Consider the following 24,480-nt stretch of genomic DNA (forward strand, 5'->3'; position numbering starts at 1 on the left):
GCTACATTATCACCGAGCAGGGAATTGAGGTGAGTCCAAGCAAAGTGAAGGCACTACAGAATATGCCCCCGTCTCGTAATTTGAAGGAGGCCCAACGGCTGACCAGGCGCATTACCGCATTGTCGAGGTTTATCTCTAAATCATCCGACTGGAGTCAGTCGTTCTTCAAAGTGTTGTGCCGAGCGACGAAATTTCAATGGGACGTCGGGTGCGACAAGGTGCTGGAAGAGCTCAAGGAGTATCTTACCTCTTTACCTGTACTGGCAAAACCCAATGCCGGCGAACCACTCTGGATTTACTTATCATCAACAGAATACGCGGTTGGATCGACATCGATGAAGCAGAATGGCTCCGATCAATAGGCTATACAAGAGAGCTTTCTCGCGGTCATTACTCAAATGTGTGGGACCAGAGGATGTTGAATACATCCTGCAAGAAGTACATCAGGGCTCTTACGGAAGTCATCCGGGCGACATATCACTAGCCCGAAAGATTCTGTTGGTGGGATACTTCTGGCCGACCCTGGAAGAAGACGCCGCTCAGATAATGGCCACATGTCTGTTGTGTCAGAAGTACCACAACATATATCACATCGACCCACCGAAGAAATAAAGGCTTCCACAGTGTCATGTCCGTTCGACCAATGGGGCATGAATGTCGTGGGACCATTTCCACTTGCAACTGGTCAGCGGAGATTCCTACTCGTTGTAGTAGACTATTTTTCAAAATGAGTGGAGGCCGAGCCGCTAGCCAAGACAACCGAGCATATGATCATCAAATTTATATGACAAAATATCCTATGTCGGTTCAACATCCCCCGTTAGCTCGTCTCAGATAACGGAAGCCAGTTCGCGGGATGGAAGCTCAGGGAGTGACGCAAAGGCTATGACATCATGTAAACCTTCACCTCGATGGCCTACTCCCAAAGCAACGGTCATGCGGAAGTCATAAATAAGGAAATTCTCATAGGGTTACCATTTTATTAAATCAATTTCCCACAATTTTATTAAATCAATTTCTTTTCCATCTTGTGACTAATAATTCCCATTAAACTTATAAAGATTTTATATATCTTTCCCAAATTCAGGGAGGGAAGGCATCAACAATTTACTTTGATGGATGCATGAATATTATCTATTATAGAGTTTAAGAGAATCAAAATAATAAATGAGGTAAATAATGAATATCATCTAAGTATAATTTAAGAGAATTGAAATAATAAATTGTGGTTAAAAAATTAAAAATAAATGATATGATAATAATAGTAAACTAACATATCTTCCGACTTAATTCACATTAAATTTTACTATTAAAAGTGATCCTGAAGAAGATATACACACGATTGTAACTCAAAAGTTTGTGTTGTTATAAACTAAATCTAATGAAAATCAATTTTATCAGTAGTAATTATAGTTTATTTTTTAAAATATATATATATATATATATATATATATATATATATATGTTTTATATGGTCGAAACAAAACAAAACAAAACTACGGCACTGGGTGTTTCCTTCCCTCCACATCCGAACGCTACGATTTCCCTCCCACCCTCCCCCGTTCGCCTCGCTCGTCGACCTCGCCCTATTTAACCCTCGACCAAACCCTCCTCCTCTCCCTACTCGATCCACCGCAAAAACCCCTCCCTTCCACCGACAGACTTTGTATTCTGGTTTTGATCGCTTGATTTTGGGCCGATGTCAAGCGGCCGGGTAGCCGGGACGCGCCCGGCGGCGGCACCGCCGCCGCCGCCAGGGCAGATCTCGCAACCTTATCTTCCGTTTGCGTCGTCGAGGCCCCCGTTTCTTTCCCCGGATGAGTACCACCGGTTTTCGGTCCCCCACGGTCGGCGTAGCGCTGGCGAGGAGATGAATGATGCCCTGCTTATCAGGACTCCTGTAAGTTTCGTTCCGTTGGATTGTACGAACCGACGAGTTCTAGACTCGATTCTATTTTTCTGCTGATCGTTTTGTTCTGTTCTGTTCTGTTCCTTCGATTTTAGAGGTGTCTATTTTGAAAAGTAAAATGATCAAGGAAATCTGCCATGTTTCTTGTTTTAGAAGAGTTAATGGTTTAGGTTACTGGATGTTGAGATTGTGGTCTTTCTCGTGATGTGTCTTTGTTGTTATAAATCGTCATTTCCCTGGTGTTCTTGTAATCGAGATAAACGAAGGTTGTAGACAATGGTGGATTCACGACCATGAGTGCAAACATATGGATATAAATAGTCATTGTTTTTGCATCATGGCTACATCACATCATTGTGATCATTGCAATACCCAGTTTAGAATAAAGACCCTCAGATCTCAATATTATATAAAGTACATTGTATCTTGTGTACGTCTTTATATCAGTAGTATATTGAGGTGTAAGTGTTCCTCCACCAAGAGCGATCCACCAAGTCTTTAGCTTGATCTAGCGAGTTGTAGAAGTGGTTTGAGAATGTTAAGATGGTTAGAAGTAGAACTAGTCTTAGTTGGAAGGTCACTCAAAAAAGCATTGAGTCCCCATGATTGATCTCACAAGCACAACCAGAGGGATTAAGAAGCTTAATGACTAAAACTGTAGCTATTAGAAGACCTGTTTTGAGTCCTTTGCAAGGGCAATATTTGTAAGGGGTTGTTGATAAATAAGCCACCACAATTTGGGCTACAAATGTTGTTGTGCTAAGTAAGGGATTAATATCTACACTAAAGAGTGGAGGCCACTATCGAAGAGTTGATTGGGACACTTGAGATGTTGAGATACACAAGTAGATTTGGTAATACCAGTAACTCCTATAACTTATCAATTTTATGATTATTATGTGATGCTTTACATGGAACAATTGTAGAGTTCCCTATACTTGCTCATCTTGATCCAAGTTCAATAATGCTTGCTCAGCTTGATCCATTCTCCATCTCTGCAAAGCTTTGATCAGTGCCATCCCTGATTCTTCATCAAGCATACTCAACAATGTTCTCTAATCATTTTGCAATAACTCTCAACATTTCCAACTTTGGCATTTGAATGGCAGGAGGTGAGACTGTGAAACTTTTCTGGATCAACTAGACTATCATTGATCCTTTTCTAGCAAAGTTCTCTCAGACTAAGTCCTCAAATTGGCTGTAGTTTTGGTCCCATACCAAGACACATGACCAAATGGGATGGTCGTAATGCGAATATGTTATGATTGCAAATCCACCTCGAGTGGTTGCCACTAGGGTTTGGACACTCCCTTCAGATAAAGGCTTCAATGCCTCCTTGAATTTTCCATGACTCATTAAAGGAACCACCCTTTTAACTCTCCAACTCCAGCATCTGAAAGGCAGGAGATAAGGCTATGAAACTTGTCTTCCAAATAGGCTGTCATGGTTTCTCTTCTAGTTAGGTCCATGACATGATCACAAGTTGTTTCTAACTCCTCTCTTTTCCCTTATTGCAGTAACAAATTAACCATACCATTTTGACTAGAATAAAGTTTTTTTTGTGAAAAGGGATTTTGCTACTTATGGTTATCCTTTAATTTTCTACCATGTTTCTATAAATTTAATGAACTCATCTCATCTTTAAGAAAGTTGAATGGATTGACATTAATTCAGCTTTTGATATTGTATACCTACAGAGAAAAAATTGACCCAAACTGCAGCAAGTAATTTCTCATGTTGTGAAGACAATGGAGAAACTCTTATGTTACCGATGTAGGACAGATGTGAGGGTGTAGTAAGTCATTCTTGCAGATACTCATCATATATATTTGTGTTGAGGAGAGGAACATTAAACATGGTCGTCTACTTTGTCCACATGCCAGCACATTTATTAAATTTTGTTTCATGTACAACTTAACCATTTAATGCTTGTGACACTCTCGTTTTTTTTCTTGAATCTGGTATTGAAGATATCTGTTTGAAAGATTATTTGGAATTTCAATTTGCCGATGGTAACTTTATGGAATTGGTATATTTCAGTTAAAACGAAAACGCGAAAAAGAAGACAATGAAACTTCAGAGACAAGTGAAAGTGTTACTAATTCTGGCTATTCTGAACAAGTAAATAATCCTCTTCTCACACCAGTATCTGGCAAGGGAACAAAGACAAATGGAAGATCCAATGCTTCAAAATACAATAAGTCTAGTCCTCAAACTCCTATGTCAAATGGCGGTGAGTATATTCTCCTTCAATTGCTAATAATGGTAATAAGTTGCATGTTCATTTGTATACATGGATGGTTTGCTTTTCGGGTGTATGTGAATGCACTAAACACGAAACCTTCTAATGAATGGCTTTTTCATCAGACAAAATCTGAAGCTTTTATCAAATACTTTCTTAATTAAAGGCTTTACTGTGGTGTTTTCATCTTACAGGCTCACCTTCAAACAATGCACTCACTCCTGTTAATACTTGTCGTTATGACAGTTCGCTCGGTGATCAAGCTGAATCATATTAAACAACTGATATTTAGCTTCATATACTGGACTCATCTTCACTTGTGTCTTTTGTGCTCGTGTTATTTTCCATCTCAGGACTCCTGACCAAAAAGTTTATAAATTTGCTTACACATGAACAGGATGGCATCCTTGATTTGAACAATGCTGCACAGATCCTTGAGGCAGTACACATATCTACTAATTTAAATAATTTAATTTTATCTATCCTAAAGTAATTGTTCTACTGTAGGTGCAAAAGCGGCGTATTTATGATATTACAAATGTCCTTGAAGGAATTGGATTTATAGAAAAGAAACTCAAGAACAAAATTCACTGGAAGTAATCTTTGTCTTTTGGAATATAACTCTTGTTTGATATATATACTCCCTGATGGTGCATAATTATTGTTTCACTCCATGACAGGGGACAAGATGACACAAGACTAGGGGAAACTAATAATGACATTTCCATGCTACAGGTCTGGTGCACACATGCATTTCATGTGATAAATCTGAGCCCTTTGTGAAATTATTTGATACAAAAGGGCGCTCATCCGAATAGTTTCATTTTCTTCAGGAAGAAGTCAGAAAACTTTCCTTGCACGAGCAAAGCTTAGATGATTCTATCAGGTATGGTTGTACAATAATTGCTTGAGTATTTGTATCCAGTATTCTACCAATTATGCTGACAAACAAAGCTCCTCAGCCAAATGCAGGAAAGATTGAGAGAATTTACTAACAATGAAAACAATCAAAAGTAAGTGTGTTTTTCCTCCATTTGTAATCTATGTATTAGCAATACGTTAAAAAATCTTGTGCCTTCAGGAGGCTCTATGTGACTGAAGATGACATCAAAACTCAAAAGTGCTTTCAGGTACTCATCTGTTGGCTTGTAATTTTGAAATTGTCAATTATCTACATCACCAGTATATGTGTCCTTTATTTGCTCATTGTATTTGTAGAATGAGACACTAATAGCAATAAAAGCACCTCATGGTACAACTTTGGAAGTTCCAAACCCAGATGAGGCAAGCAGAGACATCCGTAAAAGGTTTCTTGGTTATTGTACTTCAGGCATTGAATAACTGCGAGACCAATTTCACTGAATGCAGGCTGGTGAATATCCACAGAGGAGGTACCGGATTGTTCTAAGAAGCACAATGGGCCCAATAGATGTTTACCTTGTAAGGTAATCATGACCTTTCAGTTATCATTCTGTTCTTGAATAGCTTCCTGCTTAAGTACTTCATGAATGTCATGTCTTGCTTATTATTTGCTAGTCAATTTGAGAAGTTTGAGACAGTCAATGGTGCTGAGACACCTCTGAGTCTCCCTTTAGGGAACTCCAGAGAAAATTCAAGAGCAATTGGAAACAGCATGGTGGCTGTTGCCACTGATGAGAATAGGGAAGAGCAGTTGCAGCTGAACAACCACGACAGTCAGAGGATGTGTCCTGACACATGTTCCCCACTGGATTTCAGTGGTGGTGTGATTAGGATAGATCCTTCAGATACTGACGTAAGTTCCTATCCTTGGCATATATATCAACTTTATTAGAACATAATCTTTGATGTCTATTACTCTTGTTGCTTTAGTTTACCATCTATAATGTTGGTTTTAAAGGAGATTCTACTAAATCCATTTCCTTGTTGCCCTTTCGTCCCACTTCCTATATTGAAGGAAACTTAAGTGGTTTATAGTCGAACATTTACATGCCCTTCTTGCACGTGGTGCATGTATGTACGCATGGGTATGGGTTGATTTGGCCAACTTCATGCAAGTGCACTGGGAGGGGAGCATGCATGATGCAACTTCGGTGCAAATAATCAAGTCAGTTTCTTACATGTGTGATGCAAAATTTTGCAAAATAATTTTTATTATTTTTATATAGAAAAGATATAAAAAGGTCATGTGACCAAAAGGTCACGGGTTCGAATCCTGGAAATAGCCTCTTGCAAAAAGCAGGGTAAGGCTACGTACAATGGATCCTTCCCCGGGATTCCGCATTGCGGGAGCTTCGTGCACTGGGCTGCCCTTTTTTTTTTTTTTAGAAAAGATATATTTTTTTGTTGAAAGAGTTTTTTGAAATCAAATTTTACTGATGCTTCAAAAATCTAGTTTTTTGTTTCTTTAAGGTTCTTGTGATTGGAAAGTTCATCTTCATCTTGTGTCTTGGAGTGCATCTAAGCAAAGAGTTGGTTGTTAGATCTTGTGGGAGGTTTGAAGAATCTTGTGCGCTAATGGGAAATATTCCGTCTAAAGAGAGTTAGCTTGCCAATACTTAAACCAGATAAATATTTTTTAAACTTCTCTGTGTTTTTTTGCCATGCTTATCGTTTTTTGTTTTAGTACACTAGTTCTTCCTTATTTGGTTTTTGGGTTTTTCAATTAAAACGATCCTTTGTTTGGCATTTTCTTACATTATTCCTAGCAATTTTAGAGAGAATATTTGTGTTTTAACCATGCCACCCACCCAATTTATGTCTACAAAAGAAGTTAATGCCAAAACTTGAAAAGTTTATATGCCATAACTATCCCTTGCTAAAAAAATGTAGTTTTGTGATCTTGATAAATTGTGATAATCAAACTACATTTAGTTAGATCTTCAGCTCCAAATATAACTAGAAGCAATATTGATGATTATTAGATGAAAGTTTATTAGAAGCAAAAATGACGAATATTTTAGATGATCTTTTGACTTTATCAGTTTGAAGGATACTATTATAGATTCACTAACAAGAGGTCTTAAAGAAAATAAGGTTGAGGCCTAATTTGATTTCACTTGCTGACTTGCAATGACAATCCAACATAATTAATTGGAGATCTGAAGACGTATATTCAATATGATACTGACAAGTTAAGATTGAACCTACAAGTACTAATATTATATTGAGTTTTATCTCAAACATAGAAAAATACTTGAGATATAAGAAAGGCTGAGTAGAAGTTGTTAATGAGTTTGAGGTCATTATGACATGTTAGTAGTGTAGCCTTAGAGAACTTAGCTTAGTCAGTATAACCATGGAGGTGCAATATGGGGATTTGAGTAACTCTCTTGAACTCAAAATAACATTTAGTTGTATGGCCATAATGCATTGAAAGGAGCCTTGGTGCAATGATAAAGTTGCTACCGTGTTACCTAGTGGTCATGGATTCCAGTTGTAGAAACAACCTCTTGCAATGCAAGATAAGACTGCATATAATAAATCCAATGTGGCCTGATCCTTCTCCGAGAACTTGTATTGGTGGGAATTTTGTACACCGAACTGTCCTTTTATGTCCATAATGCATTAACCAAGTGAGACATAATGATATGTTATTGCCAATTGAGTTCCACATATAAAAAAGGGTTGTATGTTGAAGATATAGTTTACTTTTAACCAATATGAAAAAGAATGGTAGCTTAGGTAAAGGCTTAAACCATAAAAATTAGAATGAACCATAAAAGATTGTCTTTTCTTTTGAACTGATTTAAGTTAAAATTAATTTTTTTTCTTTTTGCAAAAGTGGAAGAAAATACAGAACAGAGGATGGATTGAACAAAAAATGTAAACATAGAAGGAAAAAAAAAACAAAGGGAAAACCAGAAAACAGTTATTTGGTTCAAGTCTGCACGAGTTAACTCTCTCTAGAGGAAATACCATATGTCAATGGTGCATAGGGTCTGGCAAATCCCTTTACAGTTGTACAACCAATCTAACGCATAAAGTTCATCTTTGCATGAACAGAATTTAGAGACTAATCGACAATAGAGATCTACAACCCTTTATGCGTATGAAACAATTTTAATTAGGGTTACATCTATTCAGAAAACCAGTTAAGTGAAAAGAAATTTGTCCAATAATAAAAGGATTTCAAAAAAGGCTTTCAAAGAAAACTTATAGCTTTCTCAAATATAAAAAATAAAATTATTTTGTAAAAATGTTGCTTATTGCACAAGTGATGAACTGGCTCGACAATCATGTGCCTGCCCTCGGCCCAGCATGGGTGCGCGTGTGGTTGGTCAAGTATAATAGATTGCTTATAAACCCTTTATCTCCTTTACTTTCAAACGTGGAATTAAAGGTCAACAAGGTACTTGAATTTAGTTCAAATCTCCTTCAAAACCAACACATGAAACACTGAAAGTTAGAATCGTACTTGTAGGCTATATGTGATTTTAAATTGTTGCTACTGATTTTGATAACAAGATAGACCATCTAAGCATTCAGTGCCATTCATGGAATAGTGATGCTGACCATTCAGTAGAGAGCTTTACAAAAAAAAAAAATGTTTCGCAGATGGATGCTGATTACTATCTTTTATCAGATTTGGGATTTAGCCTTACAGATTTGTGGGAAACACCAAGTATCCTCCCTTACTCATTTCATAATTCTTTTCTCATACTCATTTTTTTTTCTAAGTACCATTTTAAATCCTAAATTTCAGCTGAGGAACAACAGAGCGGAGTCAGTGCATTTACTACAGACGGCATGGTTTCAAATAATGGAAGCGCCGCTCATCCGCCATCAGTTACCAATGTTATTGCTACTTCCCTGGATCAAAGTTGTGCTCCAAGGTGAAGTCTGGACAGGCAAAAGTAATCTTTAAATGGAAGATTTTTTTTCACTTTTCTGTGGGGAAATTTCGTTGCATGAAGATTCTCACCACCAAAGAAAAGTTTTTTAAGTTTAAAGGTGAGGTTTGCCAGAAGGAAGTGCTGCAGCCAATATCTAGGCTTAAATTATAAAACTGAAGTTTATGCATGAGATTGCTCGCTTGCCTTCAGTTGCTTGGACAATGGGACTCCAAAATGACTCATCTCAAACAGAGTTTGCTCAAATGCATTGAAATGCCCATTACGAGCTATCAGCAGGGCTCCCAGCTTATCTTTCTACTCGCTTGTTGTACTTCTAAAGGCCATAGTCATTTGCAAAGACCAGCTTTTATGTCTGCTAGTTTTCATTTTTGTTTCATCTTCTCTGGTTGGAATAAAAGCCTGAAAACTTTTCCAATACATTAAGAATTCATCAGTTTTGTGTGTGTGTCTTTGCATAATTGTGGCAAACTTGTTGATCAAGCCATCAGAGGAATGGAACGGCATCACCTTATCATGGTTTAAACAAAAAAGATTTGAATGGATTTTAAAGTGTTTCGGATTAGATTCATACAAGTATAAAACATTTTGGTTTGATTTTAATTTGATTTATTTTCACGAAATTTAATTGGAAAATGGGTTTTTATATATAAAATTTGGATTTATTTAACTTTTGGGATAACATTATTTAGAGTAAAATGATTCTGATCAAATTACACAATTGAGTTTTTAAAGGATAATTTTCATTACTCTCTGTTTTTTTTCTTATTTTTTTTAATCCAAGTATATGAGTTCAATTAGTCATGAAGATGGATGGCTTGGTTCTATAAACCGACTACTAAGGTAAATTCGAAAAGCATCCAACGTCAGTGGTCCATTGTATGAGAATCATCCTCTTACTACCGGATCGTGTCCCATAGGACGGTTTTCATTTCATGTTTTTTGTTTTTAATTTAGGTATCTAATCCTTCGAAATGACTAAACTTAAAAGATGATCGATCTGGCGCTACAAAAGTTTCCCACCAGATATCAGGATAAATTCAAAAAACACAGATGGGATGGCTCAATATTATGAGTGGTTCAAACACCGTCGGAGTATGATATGTCCTCTGAGATATTCGAACTCTTATTGAGAGTCTATCATATCTCTTACCATTGCACCACCTGGGATGATCTACATTTCACTCTTGTAGTACAAAAGGTGATTACACTCACCTCAAGTGCTTCTCATCGTCGGCTCCACAGTTAGACGAAAGGAGATAAATCGCAATACCAAACGACCTCATAGGTGTGAGGACTATTTAATCTAGCTGAGAATAAACCTCGCGGGAATCGTCCCTTGCTCCTCTACCATTCGAGTACCAACTCAGCTTCGTTCATGGGGGTGATTTTCATTTCACTCTTGAATAAAGTTAGTTTGATACGACATATCGGTATTGAAACCTCATACCGTATACTATAATATTGTACTAAAAACTTCAATATACAAAAAAATCATGCTGATATCGTATCAAAATTTTGATACACTGAAACTTTAGTATATCAATATTTAGTACGGTATAAATTATATATCATTTACATTTAAATCCTGATATCGATACAGTATCTCGAATATAGAACAATTAGATTCCATACCAATATTGTACCGAAATTTTTTGGAATGATATAATATTGTACTAATTTTTTTATATTAAAATTTTGATATATTTTGATATATTAAAATTTTTTATATTTTTTTCCACCTACTCTAATCATCTGTTTCAAACGGCCTAAACGTTGAAATAAAGGGCTTAATTGGGTTCTCTCTCGTCCACTAATCAGAAAAATAGGCCACGGCCCACGATCAAATAATTAACAACAATTTTTTATTAAAAAAAAGGGTTGCTTTTCCTTATATGTCGTCCAGGTCTCCAGGACGCAGTGACGACGCTGGTTTTCTCTGCCCCAGTCAGATTCACCGGCCTCCTCGCTTCTCGACTTCTCCACCTCCTTCCTACGCCTTCAAGACCGTCGCGGTAAACCCTCCTCCTCCTCGGCTCCTCCTCCTTTCATGTTCAACTCAATTGCATGCCATTGCCCTCATGTCTGCCATAGGAAAACACATGATTAACAATTAGACAAGTTTCTTTCCTCACGTTTCATGTTCCAACTTCCAAACATTCTTCAATTCTGATAGAGAATCCTTGTATTCTCAGTATTTAATTGGTAAGTGAGAATTGAGATACATCATTTAGTGTTCTAATCGTTACTGATAAGTAATACTTACTTTACATTTTGAAGTGTTGCAGATATCTGAGGGGCTATATTGCATCACGGAATTCTGCTTCAATGGGAAAGCAAGCAACTTTGCTGATGCGAACTTTCTCTGGGTATGGTCCAATTGATGATATTTTTGTGGATATGGAGCTGTGATTGCGTTCTATTTCATTTAATTTGTAACTTGGATCAGTAATCTTCTTTGTTAGAAGTAGACACCGAGTGAAGTTTGTTGTTTTTCAGATATTCAACTGAGTCGCTTGAGATACATTCTGATGAATTCTTATTGCACATTATTGTTATCCCTGGAAATCCAGGTATGTATAAAGATGCTCTTTATCTTTTTTTTTAACTTCCTTTCGTGGGTATGATCTTTTGTTGCATGACTGCATGTGGGTGCGTTATAGGGATTGCATCGTATTATAAAGACTTTGTTGAAGCAGTATATCAACTACAGGAAGGGCAGGCGTCAATAACAGGCAAGGACAACAAACTTTCCGCTGTCAGTGCTTACTGAATCCAGACTTATGCTGATGTGGTTTCTAATATTTTTCATCGATATTCTTGATCAGCAAATGGGCATGTTTCTCATTCTGCAAAGGTATTATTATTGGATTACAAATCTTACTATGCTTCTATCAATTTCCTGTGATGAAAAACCCATGGACGTTGCTAAGATAAATCACTGTTAAATCTTCCTTTAGTGTCTGATTTGTGCTTTGATGCATTAACAAGTACAAAGAAAGATGTGTGCTTATCATGTATCAAAACAATCTATAAATCTACAAGAGATGAAAAAACAAATTCTCATTGTTGGATTTTTGCAGGGGGGAGTTTTTTCCTTTTACAGATCCATAGCCAACTCCGCCCATAATGACCGGTCATAGCCGGTCCCAAGCCCGGATAAAGGAGGAGGCTTGCGTTAGGTTGCCAGCCAGTGTCAAACTATGGCAAATATTTCATGAATGAATCCATTAAACAGATCCATAGCCGCATAACTATAAAATCATTACCTTGCTTCCCTATTAAGTGATTAACTGATGGTCTATTTACATGCATGTATAGATGTTATGTATATTTGATTATGTTCTTTGTTTGAACCAATATACTGTCCTTGCAAAAAAAAATGCCTGAAATATGATTCACTCAAACAGCTGAGGTATAGAGCAACATGGGTGGATGTTGACAAGAAAGAACGAAATATCATGTTCGACCAAGGACTTGAGAATTCTTAGATGTATATTAAATGACATCCGTTAACATGTCAATTTGGCCACATGATAGAAGTTGTAGGATATGATATGGCTATAGTTATAAGACTGACTTCTCATGTCTCTTCTTTCTCTGTACACCTTCATGCTTCAAACATTTACACATTAAGGTATATAAAGACAGAAAATAATTACAGTTTCATATCTAGGATTTCTGGTACATACTTTTCTTACTCTATCATGATGCACAATTTGATTATTGATGATCCTTCCTCCAGGACTGGGAGCATGGAAGGAAGTTTCCATTGGAAGAACAAATTGCTCATAAGGTTTTTACAGAATATAACTTATACACTTTCATAATAAAAGGATTCTTTGTTATATAAAAAGCAATAATCTTCAAAGGGACAAAGGAAAAAAAAAGTATGTCAGATTATGTCCTGTTCTTCCATCCTTGGGTTGTAGAATTGTAATGCTTTCTGATACTCTACATTTGGATTTCAACAATTGCTTAACACAGAGGTTGTGATGCTTCTTCCAAAAGTGTCTGAATAATTCACATTTGATTAAGTAATATGATTTCTTGTAATTTAGCTATAGTTTCCCGCCCTCTTCTTGCAGTTATGTATTATTCGTGCATTCTTCCTTTTCTTAACCAGCAATGACATTTTCAATTTTCTTTATGGTATATATGCCATTTTTAGAATCTAATAAAATCCAATAACCATTTCAGGTGGACTTTATTAAACAAGAGTTCCAGAATAATGAAGTTCCAATAATATTGGTAGTATATTGCTGATTAACCTTCTTCAACGACCATACTCTTTTTATGATTCAGCCTACTAGCAATCACGGTGTATGACATCTCTTTTCTTTTGTTTCTAACCTTCTATCCCTGTTTGATCACTGAGAATTATATTTTCCAGCAGTAACTCTTTCAAATTTGTTGCATAGATACTTGACATACTGCTGCTTAATAGTGCTTAATTTATGAAATTTTGCTTGAACTTCGAATTTAATTCATTCAAGGTTCCTTTGAGTGTGCAAATTGTCTTTTTGCAAACTACGAAGTAATTAAATTTGGTCTTGAATTTCTATATTTTTACTGCTTGTTTCTCTTGGAATAGGGACATGTGATAATTTCCTTCTCTGAATTCTAGAACAGAAGACAACTGTATACCAAATTTTTGTTGTTTTACCATATTCTTGTTCAGAATTATATCGCTTTCCTTTCTCAATTTTGGCAGAGAAAAGTATATTACTACTTTAGGTACTAATTGAATTTACTTGGGAACTCAAGTATCCCAAAGATACTCATTTTTTGGGAGAAAATAATGCCTGAGAATGGAATTTCATAAATTAAGATACCTCCAGAAGAGGACATCCTTAGAATATAATGAACAACAGTCAACAGGCTTCTCATGTATTGTTCTAGTACAAAATCTTAGCTGTTATATATTTTTCAGATTGTAAGCTAAATAGTTCCGGAAGTGACACAAAAAAGGTTCTGCTATTTTTCCACTAAGCTTATTCTATATGATTTATTTGCTTCTTTTTGCAAAGGTTGGACATTCTATTGGATCATATATATGCTAAGAAGTCTTCAAAAGGCTTCCACAACAGGTAACAAGATGTTCGGAAATATCTATATTTTGTGATAGAGCTTTCAATTTACCTTATAGTGCTTTTGTTGGAATTTGAAGGTAAAATATGTGATAGGTCTTTATCCATTTCTGACATTGAACAAGAATTCTTTCAAGCAATCAATTATTGGCTTAATTGCAAGGTTGATTTCCTTTATATATTTATTTATTTTTGCTTTCTGCTGCTTTTACTCAATACTAATTGGCAATAGCCGCATATATGAATCAACAAGTTGCAAATCAAAATATCTATTTCTCTCTAGTGTTCTACCGATATCACCATTTATATCTTTTTTTTTTTCTTTCAAAATGGTAGTGTTTCATACTGATTTACCACTAGGATTGTTTGATTAGCACAGAATTCTTTATATCAAGAAATTGTTGTTTAACTTGGTTTTTGGTAGCGTGTGACCCTGCATGATGGATGATTTGCTGGAAGATGCTCTCAATCTGGGTTCTTATGTTGCTCAAATCCAATTGATTCAATAAAGAAGGCCTGATTATTTTATTCTACAAGAAATTCTCATTGAAACAATACATTCAATTCTTTGTCTATTAACAAAATTCTATGCATATTTTATATATCTTCTTTTAAAATTTCACTAAATAAGTGGATTAAGATATTCCAGTGTGATGGATATGTTCAATGACATTATTGATGATGGTAATTCTATGTTGCTTATCAAGATTATGTTTTTTCTGTATGTTTCAGGTCCTCTGTTATAAGCACTGCCATCAGTTATTTTGCATCACTATTGAGGTCATTACCAATCTCAGTACAAGATAATATGGTGAGAGTTCCTAGGGAAGACATAGCCTGCTACAGCTGTTGCAGTTACATGCAGTCACCTTTTGCAGGTTTGGTTATCATCTTTCTTATCAGATGCATGATTTTACTTGCAAAAGAAGTGTTTAATTTCAGGGTGTGAGAAAAGGTTCATGAATATGAATTAATTTCTTCTCTTTTCTTTTTCCCCAATACTTTCTTTGCACCTGGTTTCTTTACTAATGCCCACTTATTTAGATAACATATAGAACAAAAAATCTTAAAGTTGATTCTTTGAATTTAGACATTTATAAGTAGTTGTTACAATCAAAACCATACTAACTTTCGCAAGAAAATTTGCAGTACTATACAATGCGAAATATGCTATTCCTGGCAATGACAGACTTTGAGAAGGTACTGTTATCTTATTTGTGAATTTGAGATTAAGTTTAATGCATCGGTTGTGTTCTGATGAAGGTTTTGATTACTCTTTGCAATCCACTTTTGTGTTTGACCTTGTCATTTGTCTTTGCATAGTTCTTTTTTGCATGTCTCTCCTTTTTCAGCCCTTTGTTACTGTGACAAGATAAAGATACTTAGAAGCAAATCTTTAATGGATGGTTAACTATCAAAATCCTGCTGGAGTTCTATATTTTAATTTGTCACAATATAATTATCTCAGGTTTTTGGCATATACATAGACCTTAAGGTTAGAGTTCATAGAATTATTAAAATTCCATAGGTGTTTAACGACATCAATTCAAGTCCGTTTGACAAACTTAAATGAAGACAAGACAATAGAAGAAAGAGTGCTTATTTTTCATTTCATTTGATCCCTGATATTTTTATTTACATTTGTAAATCTCCTTTGGATAGAAAATTTCTCCTTCATAAATTGAGTCGCTCACTATTGAGCCATGGAATAGCCTCTTGGGTTGCAGGACTAAGGTTATATCAATTAGTTCATTCTGATTTACATGATATGGAAACTTGTGTACTAGGCACTTCTACCATCCCTTCTTGCTAAAAGAGTAAAGATTTTTCGATGAGGCAAGAACCTGTGTTAAACCTGTCTATTGTGGCATTTTCTTCATCAAAATTCATAGGTTATGTTTCATCGACATCCTGGAATCTGTTTCCATCATTGTTTGCTTCAATTTTCAGTTGTCAGAAGAACCAGACTGGATGTTTATGAAAAGGAAGCATAATCAATTATCATTTCTTTTTGGCATCGATGACCATTGGGCTCCACTATCACATTTTGAAGAGGTAAAACATTCATTGTTTCCCGATTATAGAGATGTTACTTGAGAAGCTAAATTTTGTATGTCCTGGTTTGAACTTGACAATCTGCACGTTGCGTTGCTGATGATTCTGCTTTTTTCAACCGTCTAACAAAAAAGATAAACAATAGCCGACTTGAAATTCCCATCAGATTGCATCAAAAAAGAACATTTTATAAGTGTATTCATTCACTAACTTGCATTGTGAATGATTATTTCTAGCATTGATCACCACTATCACTGTATAACAAGGCCGATAAAATTCTTTTTCCTTGAGAGTCACTCCTAGTTATCCCAAGTGTATCGGTCAATGCGTAGAGAAGAAAGCTAAAATGATTTGCAATCATTGAAGGGCTTCATAATTATCTATTACACTGACGAGCAGTACTCCTTTGTGTGGTTAACTCAGTCCCCTAGTCTCCACTCGCTATTGGTTGTGTGACTCTCATCGTCAATAAACACAGACTTTCATATGTATTATTATGACAATGATCATGTGTTCCTCAATTTTCTATTAGGTTCTCTGATAAACTTACACTTGCTTTTGTGTTCCTAGAAATTTTAAGATGGAAGTAAAATTCTTTTCAGGTCTCAAGGCAGGTGCCAGGTCTTGCATTAGCCGTCGAAAGAGAGGGCCACGCGCATGCTTTCTGCTGCACCCAGGCCTGTTCCTCCTGGGTTGGTCACCATGTAGCATCCCTGATCAGGAATCAAATCGCAAAATAAACAAACATAAAAGGAAGAAAAAGAAAAAAAGAACAGGAAAAAAGCAGGTAACTTGGTTATACATTTAGTAAGCTCCCCTCACTTACCGCCCTCAATGGTTGTTGCCAAATCGATATTGCAGACTGTTGTTTTGAATCAAAACTGCTTCTTGTTTTTCAGAACTGATTATCTTATCAAACAAACAATAGTTTATTAGTTATTTCGAATGTCGGTTATTCAATGTCTATGGAGGGTTTGATTTACATTTGCCACAGAAAACTATCGCAACAATATGCAACAATATGCGAGAAAAGACTTCAGGTTTTAACATGTTTCTCAGGTGTTTCATATCGCTCTTCGCATTTGAATTCTGATGCCTGAGATGTGTTTGTATGTATGTCTTGTTGAAGTTAGTTGCTAAGGTTATTGATTATAACTTTATTTGCCACAATCACAAGGCCATCGCCGATAAGGAATATAGTTTGATAGTCTCTGTGCTTGCATGTGCTATTGTTGTTTCTCCCTTTATAATAGGAAGCGTGTGACCGCCTTGGAGAGGTCATTATTTTACCTTTTACATAAATAGTTTTTATGTTGACTTGATACCATTTTATTGAGCTAAAGTTTTTTTTATTTATTTTAAAATAGTGCTCTGTCACTTTTATATTAATTTTTTTTATCAATTTAATTAAAATTATTTTAATCTAATCGCTTCTTTAAAATTATTGTTACAACATTCTAATATATGTAGTAGTTACTTTGATAGTATTAAAACTATCTTGATCAAGTTTAAGTATTTTTATTAAATTAGTAAAAAAAAAATCTTCTATGTATATATTTTGATCGAATTAAATTAATTTATTTTTAGTCGCAGTCGACACTGATGTAATAATATTGAAATAAAAATATTTTTAATATAAGAAATATTTTTTTAAAAAAAACACCCTTATAACTAACTACATAGAGAGCCCTCATTTTGGCTTTTTTTTTTTTTAAATTTTTTTATTTCTGTTGTCTAATTCATGTCTAATGTCTTGTGGTCTTGTTGTGGGTTGAGTTAAAAAGACAGTATTATATTCTGGGAATCCAACAAGATTTACTCAATGAATATTTTTAGATCAATCGTCGTATTAAAAAAAAAATTATCTATTAAGTAGTGGAAGTTAAAACTCGAATCTGAAAAAAAAAAAAAATACTCAGCTACTACTGGGGTAAAATAACACAGTAATTGCCACTCGGTGTGTGTGTTGGCTTGCAATCAATTTAACCACTCCCTTCTTTTCAAATATCTTTAAATTATATTTTTTAGAAACTAATTTTGCTTGCTTATTAGTTCTAATGAGTCCGACTGGCAATGGAGTTGAGGTTGATGATTTAGGATTCAAGGTTTATAGGGGTTTTAGGAAACTTTTTTTTATAATTCTTCAAGTTTTGCCCAATTAATTTCAGAGATAAATGATTTTTTCCTACACTTACAAATCAATTTCAAAATATTTATTTTTTATTAGGATTCAAATTTTCATTTTTTTTTGTTTGTTTCAGGAGAATTTTAAGATTTATTAGCAGTAAAAAAAAAAAATTATCATCTTGACAGTTCATCATAGTTGCCTCCCACTATTTGAATGAAAGATTACTCATGATGCTTCGTCCACCAATAATAACTCTATAAGGAGGGTTTGAGTCAATTAGTAAAATATTTCGTACTCATTAGGAATCAATCTTAGACCTATTGAGAGTCTTGATCCATTGGACGAGTTTTAAGATTTATGATTTAGAGTAAGCTTCTTGAATTACTCAATTCATTAATTTTATTTTATTTTTATTTTAAATGATAATTGATTAGCGAGGATTGTATTTGGGTTTTAAAGCAGGATTGCTATAAAAGATAATGAATTTGTCACTTATATTATCTGAAGCGAAAGAAAATATAAAAATAAAAAATAAAAATTTTGATATTTGAGAGTCCAAGTCGGCATTAATTGGTAGCCCTACCTCACCAAATGAATAAATATTTGAGTCCATAATTCACTAAACGGAAAGGGTGAGAATTTAATGCAAACTAAATGTCTACACCGAAACCTGACAGTTATGTTTCCCCAACCACTATAACTAATAGTTTTTTCTTTCTTTTTTCAAAACAGCAACGTGAGGAATATCTAAATCATGTAGTTGGATTTAAAATGATAATAACGTATCCAATTTTATTTTTATCATTGTTATTATTCTCAATCGGCTGTCATTATATTAGTCAAATCAATTATTTTTTATAAAAAAAAAATTGATCATGTTAAAAAATTATCACTATTAATATAATACGTCAAATTAATATTTAAGGATATCGATAGGTGAATTAGATAAATATATAGAAATTGATTTTATATTATTCCTAGATCTCTAACTCCATTAAAAAGTTTTAGTAAAAATTCTTTAAATTCATCCGGCTAAAATAAGTTGATGGACCCAAAGAACTCATAATGACATGAAATCAAGTTCTATGAATTTGTCTTGGTTTTTATAATTATATTAATATTTTCAAAAATAAATTTGACTTAATATATTACAAATAGTGATTTGTTTTAACACGGATTAGATTTTTCGGACACATCGTGTTCAAAAAATCACTGTACTCAATATAGCGAGTCAAATTCGAATCCATTGGCCAGTTTCAACCAAAACCAATTGATGGACCTAAAGAATTCGGAATGACATGAAATTTATTTTTATATATTCGTTTAGTCTTCATGATCATATTCATATTCTCAAATATTAATTTGATCACTGTATTAAAAACAGTAATTTTTTAATACAAATCGATAATTTTTTTTAAATAATAAAAATAGAATTAGATACATGATTTTAAAATTAAAGTACATGATTTATTATTCTTCTTTTTAAGGTTCTTATTAATTGTGTACAACCTACACAATTAATGGAAACGGAGGAGGAGGCAAAGGCATTAAACATTGAAAACTCAATTCAAACAAATTGATATTAAATGGAAGGACACATGATTTAATTGTCAAGTGGAAGCTTCTCATTTTGAAACCGCAGACAAAGAATCTACTAAACTTTAGATATTGTCCAATTTGTCCTTATCCAAACTTAAACAATTACAGAGAATCTATAGACCCGATAAAATTATCATTTTGGATTCGATTAGTTTGAATAATTAAGATTTATATAAATAAATAAATATATATATATATATAATAATAATAATAACTAGAAGAGAGAAACTGCAAGCCAAGAACGTCTGAAATCTCAGTGCGATCGAAATAAATGAAATAAAATACAATAAAATTTAGCAATATTCACAGATGCAGCGATTAGCTGCTCAGAGATTTGGAGGGTGTTGGTAGTTCGCGTGGCAGCTGATCACTGGCTTCCTCCTCTGTTACTTCTTCGATCTTGAAGGAATTGGAAGCGGAGGAGGAGGAGGAGGAGGAGGAAGAAGAGAATGGAGAAGAAGCAGAAGCAGAGGAAGCGGAAGAAGCCATGGCCGCGAGCAAATCCAGGAAGGCGCCGACTATGAAGCCGTGCGTCTTCCTGCCGTTCACGCTCAGGTACCAGGCCAGCAGCTCCTCCAGCCTCTCCCAGTCACCGGCGCCGAGCCCCTGCGCCGCCGCCACTTCCTCCATCGACCGCCGGAAGTCGCCGTACGGGTTCCGCGACTCCACCGCTACCGCCACGCTGTCCTCGAAAGGCGACTCCTTTTCTTCTTCCACCACCGCCACCGCCGCCGAGTCCTTCGCCTCCTCCATGATCGAGCTCGTGTCGCCGCCCGGGTCGAAGAAGAGCCGGTCCGAGCGCCGCCGCCGCACCACCGCGGGGTCCTCCTCCTCCTCCGCGGTGTCGGAGGAGGAGGAGCAGGTGATACCGGAGTCGTCGTTGAGGTAGAACCGGAACGAGTCGGCCTTGGGGTGTTTGAAAAAATGCCAGGACCAGGAAGAAGAAGGAGGAGGAGGAGAGGGAGGAAAACGCTCCGACGAGGAATCCCTGAGCTTGAAGAAGAGCGAACTCAAGACATGCTTCTTCTTCCCCATCTCTCTCTCTCTCTCTCTCTTGTGCCTGAGTCTGAGGTGGGAGCTCAAGGTCTAATCCCATTTATGGAGGTTGATGAGGAGGCCTCTATTTTGAGGTGATGAACACTGCAGCAAAAAAAAAAAAAAAAAAAAAAAAGGTGAAATCCTCGTCCCCAGGGCCCCACCGACCAAACTCACGGTACAGACCGGGTAGGATACAGGGATAGGGGATTTATTCCCCTATTGCCATTGAGTTTCGACCCGGTGACCTCATTGCAACAACTTCCGTCTCATGCCATCTCGGATGACCCACGGGGTCACATTTGTCTTCCCAATTTATAAATTCTTCACTCCATTGAACGCTCAGGCTCAAGAAGCAAACCAATTAAGTTGAGTGATGAACACGAACTTTCAATGCACATGCTTTGATCCCACAAGCAAGTTAGATTATTTTTTACTAGCTTGAGTTTTGTTCAAAATTAATTTGACATTTTGATATTATCGAATTTTCAATTCTGTTTGATTATATAAATTTTTTACTTATTTAATTGATTATTAATTTTGATAATTCAAATTTATATATTTATTTTAATTTTTATTTATTTATTATGTTGATAAGAGTTTTATCATTGAACATTGTTTACTAATATTGAACGAGTTGAACATCAAACTTATTTATTTAATTGATTTGTATATATTGAACGAATATAAATAAGTTTTTACTAAATTAATCACCAAACTTATTCACAAACATTCAATTTATCACTTGAACATATAAATGCATTAATTCAACTATCGAATGGAGTCGAGTCAGGTTTTGCATAGATTTGGCACCAACAAGAGAAAACAACGCTGATTTTGTTTAGGAAATCAAGTGTGTTCAAGTCTTAGCAGATTGTAGAAGCTAAACAAGAAATCCAAATGAGTCGAGAGGACCCGACATTTGGCAGAAAAGCTCAATAGATCTGGAGGACCTGGTATCGAGAGGAAGCCTAGGTGAGTCCAAACAAGTTTGGAGAATCAATGTTTGGCAGGTAGGTTGAGGTAAGCAACTGGAGTGGAGCGACGGTGAGGTCATGTTCTGAAAAGGAATAACTTTAGGTCGTTGATCCAATTGAAGAAACTGGTAGGTTTCTAAATTGAGATCAAGAGAGGTTTACTGTTCATTACTACCTATGCATCTTACTTTACTACTCATGCATAATAAATTATTGTATTAACTTTATTTTGCAAGAGTATTTGTTTAATTATGTTTTGCAAGAAATTATCTGATTGGTTGATCAAACCTATGGATCGGTCAACCGAACCTAGATGATATGGCAGAGATGAGATCACGCTGAAGAAAACATGGAAGCTAGGCTGATCGATCGAATGAATCTAGGGATCAGTGTGATCGAATAGTTAATACACTTGAATGGAGAATTAATGACCAATCTCAGTGAACAAGGAAACTACATAGATCGGTCAATCGATTAAGGGAATCAGTTGATCGAACAATAAGTGATCATAAATACACGAAGATCAAATTTCAACGAAGAAGGAAAGCAAGGGTTCGATCGACTGATAGGAGGATCAGTCAACCAAAAGGTTTATCGATCGACAGAACAAGACTTATATAAGGGGTACTCGAGATCCAAGTCGTGACAAGTTTTTCTAGTATCGATTTTCTACTCAACTTCTTGTTGGATCGAGTCACATGTGGGGGGGGGGGGGGAGTGAATCACGTGGTTTTGAAAAATCTTTCTTTTAGGTTTTGAAATCAAAGTGCATGGCGGAAAAGTAAATTAGAAAGCGAATTAGAAAAATGAGTAAAAGAACAAGAACACGAGTGGTTTTGCTTGGATCGGAGCCTTCGACGACTTCTACTCCAAGACCCAGGTCCCACGTGATGATTCTCGTAAAACCTAAGCCACGTGAATTCTAGACAATCAAAGTAAGAATTTGAATAGGAAAAATAAGAACATATGAGCATGGATCTTCGTTTCATCGAGAACACGGCATAAGGAAATAAATACTATAATTACAAAGAACCTGAATGCAGTGGAATTGTCATGGTTCTTCGTGCAGAGCTCGTCAATCCAACAATCCTGCGGAAGAAGAAGGAGGAGAAGAAGGTTGGCCTTCCGGAGGAGTTAGGGTTGATGGTGCCGGATTCTCTTCGTCAATGGGGAACGAAGAGACGTCTCAAGATTTCCCTAATCCTCTGGGGAGTGCACATCTATTATCAGTCCATCGATGATAATAGATGTGAGACTATAAATCTACATATACTAAACATCTATTATCAGCAAAATAGATGATAATAGATGTGGAACTATAGGTTCTACACATATGAGATCCATATCTAATTACCCGAAACCCACTAGATATAAGTTAGATCATTTTAAAAGGTTTGAATCGTATTCACATGTGCAACTTACAAATAAGCTCACCAAATAGGGATAATTATATCTAGCAATCTCCCACTTGGGTTATATGTGAGTTGTATGTGAAATACAAGTAAAACTTTAGTTGATATCAAACTTTATTGGTATGAAATACCCCTGTAAACAATCTGGTCCATTAATTTATTGGTATAGGACTAAAGAGGTCATAACTACTATATATGATCGTAACAAGCCCAACATTAATCATAATACCAATATCATTAATGATATAGTTCAAGATGTGGATGTGTAGAGTGGAAATTATATGAAATGTGATCAATACATGTCAATTTCCAACTGGTCCTAAGATGACCTCAAAAGAGGTCAGATCATATTTGCAAAATACTTTCTGCTAAACTGCAATAGCAAATCATGATCAACTTTATGATTCCAAAAGGAATCTTTATCATATTTACAAACATCAAATGCTAAACAACAGTAGTAAATGATGATATCACAGTCAGAGTGTCAAACAAACATATAAATTCTCATTAGTGTTTTAAACTTTAAGTACGTACAATAATCAAAACAAAATGTTTGTTTTTATTATTAAATATAGAGCAATAAGATAAATACAGACTCCCACTAGATGAGTTCTTCTTCCATAAGAAGGACTCTCATATCCACAGCATGCGCATGAAACACCTTAGGTACCAAGCCTTTGGTGAGCGGATCGGCCAACATGGAATCTGTGCTGATGTGCTCTACCATAATTTGACAACTTTGAACTCTTTCTTTAACCACTAGAAACTTGATGTCGATGTGCTTGGACTTCAACAAACTGCGGTTGTTCTTGGCATAAAGTTCTGTGACCTTGTTATCACAGTAGATCCTCAGTGGCCTGTCAATACCATCAATAGTCTGTAATGCTGTGATGAAGTTCCGCAGCCAAATCCCGTGATTGGATGCTTCGTAGCATGCTACTAACTCTGCATCCATAGTAGAAGTGGCTACTAACGTCTGTTTGACTCTCCTCCAAGATATAGTCCCTCCAGTAAGTATGAAGATATAGCCCGAAGTAGATTTTCTGCTATCCAAGCATCCAGTAAAATCAGAGTCTAAATATCCAATCACCTCTAGATGATCTGATCTCCGATATGTGAGCATATGTCTTTTGGTTCTTTGCAAATACTGCATCACTCTCTTTACCGCTTTCCAGTGTGACGATCCTGGGTTATTAACAAA

General features: G+C 35.7%; 2 protein-coding genes and 1 pseudogene across 2 annotated transcripts; 2 read left to right on the forward strand and 1 right to left on the reverse strand.

Moving 5' to 3' along the window:
* Positions 1-1,543: 1,543 nt before the first annotated feature.
* On the forward strand, positions 1,544-9,401 carry LOC121970217 (transcription factor E2FA-like). The gene is made up of 14 exons (XM_042520772.1): positions 1,544-1,900; positions 3,950-4,142; positions 4,346-4,405; positions 4,505-4,590; positions 4,659-4,747; positions 4,832-4,886; positions 4,985-5,037; positions 5,114-5,164; positions 5,233-5,281; positions 5,370-5,435; positions 5,520-5,596; positions 5,688-5,925; positions 8,688-8,754; positions 8,836-9,401. Exons 1-14 carry the CDS (start codon positions 1,700-1,702, stop codon positions 8,967-8,969), a joined length of 1,419 nt encoding a protein of 472 aa, XP_042376706.1. The 5' UTR covers positions 1,544-1,699; the 3' UTR covers positions 8,970-9,401.
* Positions 9,402-10,884: 1,483 nt separating this feature from the next.
* On the forward strand, positions 10,885-17,067 carry LOC121970218 (annotated as a pseudogene).
* Positions 17,068-20,119: 3,052 nt separating this feature from the next.
* Positions 20,120-20,933, reverse strand: LOC121973456 (transcription repressor OFP13-like). The gene has a single exon (XM_042524880.1). The coding sequence runs from the start codon at positions 20,888-20,890 to the stop codon at positions 20,174-20,176; it is 717 nt and encodes a 238-aa protein (XP_042380814.1). The 5' UTR covers positions 20,891-20,933; the 3' UTR covers positions 20,120-20,173.
* Between the last annotated feature and the right edge of the window lie 3,547 nt (positions 20,934-24,480).

The sequence above is a fragment of the Zingiber officinale genome, chromosome 4A, assembly GCF_018446385.1.
Source record: "Zingiber officinale cultivar Zhangliang chromosome 4A, Zo_v1.1, whole genome shotgun sequence".
Taxonomy (NCBI): Eukaryota; Viridiplantae; Streptophyta; class Magnoliopsida; order Zingiberales; family Zingiberaceae; genus Zingiber; species Zingiber officinale.

Coding starts and splice junctions, on each gene's coding strand:
- LOC121970217 (XM_042520772.1), top strand. CDS start 1,700: ATGTCAAGCGGCCGGGTAGCCGGGACGCGCCCGGCGGCGGCACCGCCG. Junction 5,038..5,113: donor AGCTTAGATGATTCTATCAG/GTATGGTTGTAC, acceptor AAAGCTCCTCAG/CCAAATGCAGGAAAGATTGA. Junction 5,165..5,232: donor AACAATGAAAACAATCAAAA/GTAAGTGTGTTT, acceptor TTGTGCCTTCAG/GAGGCTCTATGTGACTGAAG.
- LOC121973456 (XM_042524880.1), bottom strand. CDS start 20,890: ATGGGGAAGAAGAAGCATGTCTTGAGTTCGCTCTTCTTCAAGCTCAGG.